Here is a 12,665-nt window from a genome sequence, read left to right as displayed (position 1 = left end):
TCTAATAGATACCGGCACTTAGGTGGGGACACAATACCAGATATGAACCAACTTAGGGCGTGGCATGGAAAACAACTTAGAATTCTGTAAGTAGCATGAAATTCCTAACTTAGATTTTCTTTTTGAGGTTACTTTTTTAGTATTCAGAGCGCACAATAAGACGATTACTGGCTTAGGTGAATGTCCATAGTGGCATGGGACGGTTTAATATCCGCACCCTCTTTTTCAACTAACTTAACCTAACCTTCATATCGCTTGTGTTATCCAGTATTACAAGCTAAAAGATGCTTCTCACTTTCCATGTTCCTATGCTTAGTTTGGTTTTATCTCCGGGGATGCTTAGCACTTTTTTCTGGCCTGAGACTTAGGGCCGTATATTATTTTATGTGTTATTTGTGATTGTATGATTTTCAAGAGATTCTACTTCAGTTGCTTCCCGCTGCATTTTGAAGGGTTTATAATTTTTAATAAACAATTGTAAAAAATTTATGCGTAAGCACCCAAATAATATGATGCACATATTATTTTTACTATATTAATTCTGAAAAAAAAAATATTTTTATGAACATTTTTAAAATAATTGGTCAATATTTTGATACAGTAGTTGCCACACACAACGATGAGTGTGGTTCAGATCTTTCCTATATATACCGATCTCCCGATGTAGGTTCTTGAATCCTTACAGGACCACTTATTGCCCGAGCTTTCGGTGAAATTTGGAACAGTAACTTGTGTTACACCACTCAACGTCCGTACCGAGTTTGGTCCAGATCGAATCATATTTCAATATAGCTGCTATGCGATCATAAATGGTGGATTTTTTTAGCGGATTTTGACGAAATGTCGTTAATATAAGTATTTCGATTTTTTTCTTTTTAATCGTTAAGCAAAAACGTAAACTATATATAATTCTAAGAAATTTCTCTGAAGAAACCATGTATCTAAAATAAAATCCTAATCCGCGCCTCTCGACTTAAAAATGTATATGTACGCCTTTGCCAAAAAAAAAAATAATAAATGCTAGAAATAATAGCTTTTTCCAAGTCGAGAGGGGCGGATTGATTTTGGATCCTGGTTTCTTGAGAGAATTTTCTTAGAATTTTTTGTACATTTCGTTTTTACTAAACGATTTTTAAATTTTTTCATCCATACAAATTTATATACTCGAGGTGCGTTTTAACTTGCTTATATCATAACTTTATTCTAATAATTTTTATGAAAACCGAGAGACGAAATACAGAATCGCAATTAATTTCTATGGAAAGTTAAGACCCCACCCAACAGCTGTATTCGTACGTCAATGTTTGTATTATCTTGAGAATTAGCGGCTTCGAAAAGGTAAACAAAAGCGAGTCAAACAAACCACAACAAGATCTCAACAACATGTTGTGATGTTACTATTGCTGGCAGGTTGTCTTTCCAGCACCACCACTAAACAAGCTGGCGTAGTCAGACGGTGATCAATTTCTTTTGCATTTCTTTTGAGTAATGCGCCAACCACAGCTCAAACGTTTGGTGAACATTGTTAGGAGCGCACGTGGACCCAAACATAAACGCGTCATTGGCTGTTTTGCATTGTGCAACGTGCATTCGTGCATTGTGATTTCCAAGAAGTCATCTGCAATTGTTCGATGTGAATAAAAGTTGAAATAGTTAAAAAACACACCGTCTCAATCGTTCGCACATAAACAAAATGAAGTGACACAATTTAAGTTTTAACAAAACAACAACGAAAAAGGAAGGAAAAGTCAAGAAAAATTAATTTTATTTAGTTAACTTCCATAGCACAATTAAAAGTGTTTTTGACAAAACAAAGCAAAAATAAAAAGCTAAACAAACGAAGCCAGGCATTGTTCCCTACAGAATAATTACAGTGAACCTCAAAGTTAAATGTAAACAAAACCAACTCACAAACATATGAAGGTGCATCTGAATCAGTGTTAAGCAATAGTGTAAGAGAACACAATCAGGATGTAATGTTGCCTCTATAACCCACCTGCACAAAAGGATAAATTTAAAGATGGACTTAATCTAAAATGGGTTTGATTTTGAAACTAAAAACAAAAGATTTAAGATGCAAACTTTTTTTGTCATTTATGGTGAATTTGATGCTGTGATAAATTATATTTAATAATTTGACAACTACAATGGTGTGGTTTCTTGTCTTCCATGACCTTTAAAATTCGCATTAGAAGTTAAAAAAAGTCGAATTATATTTTATACTTCTTATTGATGTTAATAGGTCGTAGGAAAGTGCCTCAGTCTATATGATGTAGATATATACTCATAAAAAGCGATCCCCCAATTTGTCTTCTTGAGCCTTTGGAAGCCTGAATTTGTATTCCAGTTGCCGAAATTGTGTATTCGAAGGACCTCTAATACCAACACGAACGAAGGTCTACGTAGTATTTTTATCGTTTTCCTTTTTTAAAGCAAATTTAAAATATCGGTCTGTTTAGGAGCTATATTAATAAGCAGTCAAATTATATCCTATAACCTTCTGCTGTAGCAAGTGTAGGCTTGATAACTGTATAGTTGGATACAGTTTTTCATTGACTTTTTCTATCAGTGTTTCAGAAGCTCCTTTGCAACGGTGTTTCGATTTCAGATGAAATTGCAGCTCAAATTTTAAATTATATTTAATCCGGACGTAGGCTTGGATTGGGCTTTAAAGTGGGTTATCAAAACGTAGTGGAAGATCTGAACCCTGACCATGATTCGGTTGCTGCAAACAAATCTTTACGCACCGGCGACTCTAAAGGCCCTTCTGATGGCAAGAGAAGTAGGAATTTGTTTTATTCAAAAATCATGGGGGTGTAAAGGTGTAGTTCCTAAATCTTCACCATTGTTAAAACGCTTCCAAGGTTTAAATATGTTTCTTTTTTAGCAGGAGGAGTTAACGTTTCTCTTATCCCGGACTAATATCTAAACCAATTTATAGTGCAACGAATAGGAGAAATTGAGAGAATGTTGAGGAAATTCTGTCTAAGTAATGAACCCTGAGGGCGATCAACAAATTTGATTAATTTTAATCGCCTAGAACCGATAACAAAGTACAAGAGCTCATGTAAGGAGTTAGAAACAAGATCAGCAGAGCAAACCCTAAAATGGTTTAGAATTCTCACACGAAACTTTTTTAAAGCCGATTTTATATGGCCTAAAAAGTAGACGAAGTAAAGTTTTGTTCCTACTCTCACCCAAAAATAATTTTATTTATTTATGTCCGTTTCGGGATTCTTCGGTGTGGAGGGCCCACAAGTGCTTAACCCCAACATAAAATATCTGATTGTGTTAAAGATATAAACAAACAACTATTTCTGATATATAGCAAAATATGGTACCCATATCGCCGTCTTCTTTTGAGGCCGTATTAAAGGACGCTAAAAAAGTTTGGCGTCCTTTCAACATCCTTTCAGGATGTTGATGTAATGACTAGTACTTTCATCTCCATTTGGGATTTTCGAATTACGATCGTGGTTGAAAATTGAGAAATTTTGAATTAAAAAATTAATTGATTTAATCTTTTTTCAATTGGACCTGAACATTTTTCAATTACGATTGTGGTAGATTTTTTTGTTATTTTCAATTAAGAAATTAATTAACTCAATAATTTTTTTAATTGAATCTTAAAAATTTTTGTATATAATTGATGAAGCTTGGTTAGCTTTGAAATCGCGATCTCCATAGCCTGCCCATTGCATTAATAGCAACCACATTTTGCCTAAGACTTAAGAAAGGGTTTTTATTTGGCTTTCTGTTCTAAATAGAAACAAAAACAAAACATATTGGTTTCATTTAGACAAAAAATTCAGCTACTAAATGAAGATTTAAAAAAATTTAATTAATTTTTTAATTGAGTCGATTCAAAAATTAATTGGAAATTTCAAAAATTTTCAATAATTTTTTAATTTAATGTGCAATATTTTATTGCATACATTTTTTATTGAAATTTATATTATTTAATTAAAAATTTTTAATCACCTTTTAAAAAACTTTGTTGATATTATCATTTACGTAATTGAAGCAGTTTCAATTGAAAAATTAATTGGATCGTGATTGAACCCGATTTTTAATTTTTTCTGTGTACTCGTACATGAAAACCGAATCACACGAAAGAAAACAAGTAAAAGCGTGCTAAGTTCGGCCGGGCCGAATCTTATATACCCTCCACCATGGGTCGCATTTGTCGAGTTCTTTTCCCGGCATCTCTTCTGAGGCAAAAAAGGATATAAGAAAAGAGTTGCTCTGCTATTAAAACGATATCAAGATATGGTCCGGTTCGGACCACAATTAAATTATATGTTGGAGACCTGTGTAAAATTTCAGCCAATTCGTATAAGAATTGCGCCCATAGGGGCTGACGAAGTAAAATAGAGAGAACGATTTATATGGGATCTGTATCGGGCTATAGACCGATTCAGACCATAATAAACACGTTTGTTGATGGTCACGAGAGGATCCATCGTACAAAATTTCAGGCATATCGGATAATAATTGCGACCTCTAGGGGTCAAGAAGTCAAGATCCCAGATCGGTTTATATGGCAGCTATATCAGGTTATGAACCGATTTGAACCTTATTTGACACAGTTGTTGAAAGTAAAAATAAAAAACGTCATGCAAAATTTCAGCCAAATCGAATAGGAATTGCGCCCTCTAGAAGCTCAAGAAGTCAAATCCCCAGATCTGTTTATATGACAGCTATATCAGGTTATGGACCGATTTCAACCATATTTGGCACAGTTTTGGATATCATAACGAAATACTTCGTGCAAAATTTCATTTCAATCGGATAAGAATTGCGCACACTAGAGGCTCAAGAAGTCAAGACCCAAGATCGGTTTATATGGCAGCTATATCAGGTTATGGACCGATTTGAACCATACTTGGCACAGTTATTGGATATCATAACAAAACACGTCGTGCAACATTTCAGCCAAATCGGATAAGAATTGCGCCCTCTAGAGACTCAAGAAATCAAGACCCAAGATCGGTTTATATGGCAGCTATATCAGGTTATGGACCGATTTGAACCATACTTGGCACAGTTGTTGAATATAATAACAAAACACGTCGTGCAAAATTTCATTTCAATCGGATAAGAATTGCGCACACTAGAGGCTCAAGAAGTCAAGACCCAAGATCGGTTTATATGGCAGCTATATCAGGTTATGGACCGATTTGAACCATACTTGGCACAGTTGTTGGATATCATAACAAAACACGTCGTGCAAAATTTCATTCTGATCGGATAAGAATTGCGCACGCTAGAGGCTCAAGAAGTCAAGACCCAAGATCGGTTTAAATGGCAGCTATATCAGGTTATGGACCGATTTGAACCATACTTGGCACAGTTGTTGGATATAATAACAAAATACGTCGTGCAAAATTTCATTCTGATCGGATAAGAATTGCGCACGCTAGAGGCTCAAGAAGTCAAGACCCAAGATCGGTTTATATGGCAGCTATATCAGGTTATGGACCGATTTCAACCATACTTGGCACAGTTGTTGGATATAATAACAAAACACGTCGTGCAAAATTTCATTCCAATCGGATAAGAATTGCGCACTCTAGAGGCTCAAGAAGTCAAGACCCAAGATCGGTTTATATGGAAGCTATATCAAAACATGAACCGATATGGCCCATTTACAATACGAACCGACCTACACTAATAAGAAGTATTTGTGCAAAATTTCAAGCGGCTAGCTTTACTCCTTCGGAAGTTAGCGTGCTTTCGACAGACAGACGGACGGACGGACGGACATGGCTAGATCGACATAAAATGTCACGACGATCAAGAATATATATACTTTATGGGGTCTCAGACGAATATTTCGAGTAGTTACAAACAGAATGACGAAATTAGTATACCCCCCATCTTATGGTGGAGGGTATAAAAATATATCTTATTGTTAGACCTATGATGCTTTTTGGTCTGTTGGACGGCGCTTCAAAAATCCACCCACTGTTCAATGCTGAGCCGGATCCAAAGGCCACATAGAGGACTACACCATGTGATGCACGGAATAGATGACGATATGGACGTTGAGGTTCATTTTAAAGAACTAGGACCGAGCATATCGCGAAGGTCTCTAGATTACCGTAGGGTATGTCAAGCGTAAGTTCCCACAAGTGAGAAGTAGTGAAATATGTTATAACAACCGTCGGCAAGTAAGCTCTTCCGACAGTCATTAAATCTTTGGAGAATGTATTTCTGAATTCAAAATCCACTTTCGGTTTCCCTACTAGATGACTAAACCGTTAAAATTAAACTATTCTGGGTGAAGGGCCACAGGTATATCCCAGGGAATTGTAGAGAAAACGAGCTTGCCTGAATAGGAGCTATCTTCCACATTGCATGCGAACTGGAATCTGTGGAAAAATGTAAGAAAAATTTTAGAGATAAGGCCCAAAAAATAACAGATGGTCAAAAATTGAGGGGTTGTAACTCCTCATGTTTATATGGCGTAATCTAAATTTAAAGAGGTCTATGACTCTGCTGTTGTTGGCTATAAGAGAAGTCTCACACACCGTGTCAGTCATAACTGTTCACTGTCTATTCGCAAATGATGATAGACTAACGCTAGTAAAAAACGATTTTTGCAGGCCGTCGAGAAATATATAAAGAACATCTGGTGCGTGCGTGTCCCACGCTAGCAAGCATAATTTGTCCACTTTGGCTTATTACTTCTTAAGTCTTTTCTGAATTAGCGATTTTGAACATTCAAAAGTTATAAGATCTGTTGAATGATTTGGGTAGTTAAGCTGTATGAACTAGAAGACATCTTCCTTCTACTGTTCCAGTGGTATCTCCATGGACTAAAATGTCTGAGACTGACTGCAGAATTCCCCTATAATAAAACCTAATCCACCAATTTGTTTTTGGGGAATCGAGGAAAGGAGCTTAGACTCTTGGACATGCGCAGATACAGTATCCCAAAAGAAGAGTATCCCAAAATTGCATAGACTTGAAAAGTCTTGTTTTGCCATGTCATGGTCATGGTCATGGATATATTTTTTTTTTTTTTGAAAAAGGCTGGGTTTCTTGAATATGTGAAAATTTCGTTTAGAGCACAATTCCTGCATCCGCGTTAAATGAAATATCAGAAGATCAAATCTTTTTGAAATCACATCTATCACATCTGTTAACCAAGAACTTCTACAAAAAAATCCTATGCTGGCAATGTGTTAAGTTTAAATGAACACTTTCACTAAATTTTGAAGAAAGCCATTCTAAGCTGAAAAGGTGGCTTTTAACTAACGTTATTTACAAATTTAGGGCTTGGGAAAACTATCATAAGCTAAGAATATAATAAGGCAAACGATTAATCGTAGTATCAAATTGATCGTTGAAGTTATAAATCCCTTTGGTGAACATTTTCATGGGCTTTTGTTCATCTCGTTTTATATAAAATTTTTTGTTTTGTTTTCTGGTTTGATTGTAGAAGACCTCCACCATTCACACCACTACCGTAAGCATGCTTTTATTAATAAAAACATCAAATTTCAAATGATTTATGAAGTATACACTACTTTTTGTGGAAGGGGGTGTTGGTAGCATTAATTACATCCAGTTCGACCCAAAACAACAACACATATTAAAAAAAGAGTATTGATGCTTAGTGAAATTACAATGAAAAATTAAAACTCGAAGTAAACCTATGAAAAGCAAACCTATGTGGAAATTCGTGATGTTATCCATCCATACGTGAAGTGCTTGCTACTCTAGCATCGTAAAGAATTATTTCAGTGTCTTAATGGAAGTTTTTGCGTTTACTGCTTAATTCTGTTCGGTAATCATCATTAACATTATAAGTTCATAGCTGGCGGTTGGCGCTTGGCTGGTGTTATCAACCAACTACTAACTATCATCCGTTTGCTGCTGTGGCCTGTTGGGTGCCTCGATTTTGGACTTGGCATAACACCTTTCATGCCGTTTGCTGCATGTTCCAACGGTAAGTTTGGTTTTTTTCTTAGGGGTTTTGTTCAGTGGCTATTTGGTTGTTCGAATTTTCATTTCTTATGAATTACGGAATTTTTTATGCGGAAATGTAAAAAATAAAGTAAGTAGAGTATATATAAATGTACACACTATACTCCTATGATAATAAGTAATAAATATGGAAACAATAACAACGGCGGTGTAAGATGTAATAAGAAAAATCCACTTCACTTTTCCTAAGTTTGGTTTAGTCCGTGGTCAGTTTTACATTTTATTTTTCAAACCATCATAATTCGCATCGAGGCGAGAATATCGTTTATGCTTTGGTTTTGGTTGTTACGTTGTGGTCAGCAATACCGGTGCACTGTTAGATACATGAATGGTTGATGATTCAAGTGTACTTTTAAGCGTTCCATGATTGAATTGCAAATGCGGAATTAAGAATATGATAAGTATAGCATATGCCTCTGACGGGATAGGGCAGCAAGCTGTATACAGGGGGCTGAAAATAGGATATGGAGCTGGATGAGGGGCTGCTTCGAAGTAGCTGTTAGCAATTATTAGTATTTTTCAAACACAGATATTGGCCATAAGGGAAGAAAATACAAGTAAGAGCGTGCTAAGTTCGGCCGGACCGAATCTTATATACCCTTCAGCATGGATCGCATTTGTCGAGTTCTATGCGCAGCATCTCTTTGCAGGCAAACAAAGAATATTGAATAAGAACTGTTGTGCTATTGGAGCTATATCAAGTTATAATCCGATTCGGACCATGAATGAATGCTGAATATTGAAGAAGTCATTGTGTAATATTTCAGTTCATTCGGATAAGAATTACGCCTTGTAGGGGCTCAAGAAGCAAAATCGGGAGATCGGTTAATATGGGAGCTGTATCAAGCTATTGATTGATTCAGACCATATTAGACACGTATGTTGAAGGTCATGAGAGAAGCAGTTGTACAAAATTTCTTCCAAGTCAGATTAGAATTGTGCCCTCTAGAGGCTCAAGAAGTCAAGATTACAGATCGGTTTACATGGCAGCTATATCAGGTTAAATACCGATTTGCGCCATACCTAGCGCAGTTATTGGAAGTCATAAGAAATCACCTTATGCAAAATTTCAAATCGGATGAGAATTGCGTGCTCTATAGGCTCAAGAAGTCAAGATCCTAGTTCGGTTTATATGACAGCTATATCAAAATATGGACCGATTTGGCCCATTTACAATCCCAACCGACCTATACTAATAAAAAGTATTTGTGCAACATTTCAAGCGGCTAGCTTCACTCCTTCGAAAGTAAGCGTGCTTTCGACAGACAGACGAACGAGCAAACCGACGGACATGGCTACATAGACTTAAGATGACATGACGACCAAGAATATATATACTTTATGGGGTCTCAGACGCATATTTCGAGGTGGTACAAACAGAATGACGAAATTAGTATACCCCCATCATACGGTGGAGGGTATAATAAATGTGGAAAAAGTCTGAAATTTTTGAATAGATAGAGACGGAGTATTAAGTAGGTGTAGCTGAGGTGTTAACCATATTATGCGCAAATCGACCAAATTGGCACGGGAATATTTTGGTGGGATCCCAAAATTGGTCATCTCAACAGCATTTTGTTCAGGCCGCGAAAGGCGAAAAATCCCTTACAAAAACCAGGCTTAAATTTTTTTCCCGTTTTGGCCAAGGATCCTTTGCTGCAGATAGCTGGTTTCCTATAATTTTATTGCATAACATTTTAATATTCTACACTCATAGAAAAAAATTGCTGAAAAAAGCAAACACTGTCTGCTGAACATTGACTGCTGAAAAGTCTGTTGTTTGCTGAAAATGACTGCTTAGACTTATGAAGGTGATGTTAGAAGAAACAAGTAAAAGCGTGCTAAGTTCGGCCGGGCCGAATCTTATATACCCTCCACCATGGATCGCATTTGTCGAGTTCTTTTTCCGGCATCTCTTCTTAGGCAAAAAAGGATATAAGAAAAGATTTGCTCTGCTATTAGGGCGATATCAAGATATGGTCCGGTTTGGATCACAATTAAATTATATGTTAGAGACCTGTGTAAAATGTCAGCCAAATGGAATAAGAATTGCACCCTTTGGGGGCTCAAGAAGTAAAATAGAAAGATCGACTTATATGGGAGCTGTATCGGGCTATTGACCGATTCAGACCATAATAAACACGTATGTTGATGGTCATGAGAGGATCTGTCGAACAAAATTTCAGGCAGATCGGATAATAATTGCGACCTCTAGATGATCAAGAAGTCAAGATCCCAGATCGGTTTATATGGCGGCTATATCGGGTTATGAACCGATTTGAACCTTATTTGACACAGTTGTTGAAAGTAAGAATAAAATACGTCCTGCAAAATTTCAGCCAAATCAGATAGGAATTGCGCCCTCTAGAAGCTCAAGAAGTCAAGTCCCCAGATGTGTTTGTATGACAGCTATATCAGGTTATGGACCGATTTGAACCATACTTCGCCCCAGACTCCTTAGATATCGTGGTAGTCGTCGAGAAAAGCGTTGTTCATAATTGTAGGAAGATTGGTGAATAAATGTGCTTGCAGTGGCTTTAGAAGGGAAAATCGGGCGAAATATATAAGGGAGGTGTATCTAAATAAATCTGAATTGATTTCCATGTAATTCACCAGCAATGTCGAGTGTGGTACCAAAAACGTTGCTGCCAAATTTCGAGTGAAGCGGCTAACAATTGACCACTTAATTGCAATAAAGGTTCAAATCAGACGAACATGTTTATGGGGGCTATACCTAATCTGAAGCGATTCCAACCAAACTCCTTAGATATTGTGATAGTCGTAGAGAAAAGCGTTATGCAAAATTTTGGAAAGATTGGTCAATAAATGAAGTGTCTTTAGAAGTGAAAATCGGGCTATATATCGAAAATCGGGAACTATATCTAAATCTGAACCGATTTCTTGAAATTCACCAGTAATATGGAGAGTCACAAGAAAACTGTCCCTGTCAAATTTCGAAAGCATCTTTTAACAAATGAGAATTTTATTGCATAATTATTGCAAATCGGACGAACATATCTGAACCTATTTTTATACCCACCACCGAAGGATGGGGGTATATTCATTTTTATACCCACCACCGAAGGATGGGGGTATATTCATTTTGTCATTCCGTTTGCAACACATCGAAATATCCATTTCCGACCCTATAAAGTATATATATTCTTGATCAGCGTAAAAATCTAAGACGATCTAGACATGTCCGTCCGTCTGTCCGTCTGTCTGTTGAAATCACGCTACAGTCTTTAAAAATTGAGATATTGAGCTGAAATTTTGCACAGATTCTTTTTTCGTCCATAAGCAGGTTAAGTTCGAAGATGGGCTATACGGACTATATCTTGATATAGCCCCCATATAGACCGATCCGCCGATTTAGGGTCTAAGGCCCATAAAAGCCACATTTATTATCCGATTTTGCTGAAATTTGGGACAGTTAGTTGTGTTAGGCCCTTCAACATTCTTCGTCAATTTGGCTCAGATCGGTCCAAATTTGGATATAGCTGCCATATAGACCGATCCGCCGATTTAGGGTCTTAGGCCTATAAAAGCCACATTTATTATCCGATTTTGCTGAAATTTGGCACAGTGAGTTGTGTTAGGCCCTTCAACATTCTTCGTCAATTTGGCCCAGATCGGTCCAAATTTGGATATAGCTGCCATATAGACCGATCCTCCGATTTATGGTCTTAGGCCCATAAAATCCACATTTATTTTCCGATTTTGCTGAAATTTGGGACAGTGAGTTGCGTTGAGCCCTTCGACAACCTTCGTCAATTTGGCCTAGATCGGTTCAAATTTGGATATAGCTGCCATATAGACCGATACTCCGATTTATGGTCTTAGGCTCATAAAAGCCACATTTCTTATCCGATTTTACTGAAATTTGGCACAGTGATTTGCCTTAGGCCCTTCGACATCTTTCTTCTATTTGGTCATGATCGGTTCAGATTTGGATATAGCTGCTATATAGATCGATCTCTCGATTTAAGGTTTTGGGCCCATAAAAGGCGCATTTATTGTCCGATGTCGCCGAAATTTGGGACAATGACTTGTGTTGGGCCCTTCGTTATTTGTCTTCAATTTGGCTCAGATCGGTCCAGATTTGGATATAGCTGCCATATAGACCGATCTCTCGGTTGAACAATCACTTGTATTTATAAGCATTTGATCTAAATCGGATGATATCTATAGTGCTGCTATGGGGTATAAGGTATGCATTTTTCACTGGATTTTGACGAAATGTGGTTCACATATATACCCGAGGTGGTGGGTATCCAAAGTTCGGCCCGGCCGAACTTAACGCCTTCTTACTTGTTCCAATTACAATATGGTTCGTCTCTACGCCAAAAAATGTATGTGCCATATTTAAAGACGATCGGATGGAAATTCTGACCTGTACTTTGTACACAAATTAACATGGGCAGACAGATAGACGGACATAGCTAAATCGTATCAGAAAGTGATTCTGAGTCAATGGGTCTATCTCTCTTCCTTCCGAGAGTTACAAACAAATGCACTAAGTTATAATACCCTGTACAGTGGTGGTGTAGGGTATAAAAAAGTTTTGCATATTTAGTCCCAAAAAGAAATGTGTCCTATACTGTATGTAGGGGCTTTTCAATTGCAATATAAATCATTTGTATTTACTGCCGTGTGTAATATGAGGAACG

At 37.0% G+C, this 12,665-nt stretch overlaps 2 protein-coding genes across 5 annotated transcripts in view; both read left to right on the top strand.

Annotated features, from left to right (window-relative positions):
• LOC106092154 (uncharacterized) overlaps window positions 1-12,665 on the top strand; it is a 432,693-nt gene that overhangs the window by 91,462 nt on the left and 328,566 nt on the right. The gene's annotated exons all lie outside the window — the stretch shown is intronic.
• Window positions 1,510-12,665, top strand: part of LOC106083818 (putative uncharacterized protein DDB_G0289263) — a 255,441-nt gene continuing 244,285 nt past the window's right edge. The window contains exons 1-3 of one of the 4 annotated variants that reach the window (XM_059368262.1): window positions 1,510-1,952; window positions 7,448-7,474; window positions 7,548-7,957. In XM_059368262.1, the coding sequence (XP_059224245.1) occupies window positions 7,947-7,957 (11 nt within the window). In that variant the 5' untranslated portion in view covers window positions 1,510-1,952; window positions 7,448-7,474; window positions 7,548-7,946. Of the gene's footprint in view, window positions 1,953-7,447; window positions 7,958-12,665 lie in introns of those variants that run through there. The other 3 variants (XM_059368263.1, XM_059368261.1, XM_059368260.1) reach the window with 3 other exon arrangements.

The sequence above is a fragment of the Stomoxys calcitrans genome, chromosome 4 (genome assembly GCF_963082655.1).
Source record: "Stomoxys calcitrans chromosome 4, idStoCalc2.1, whole genome shotgun sequence".
Lineage (NCBI taxonomy): Eukaryota > Metazoa > Arthropoda > Insecta > Diptera > Muscidae > Stomoxys > Stomoxys calcitrans.
Note: the sequence above shows the minus strand (reverse complement) of the source record. Positions and strands in the feature narration are given on the sequence as shown.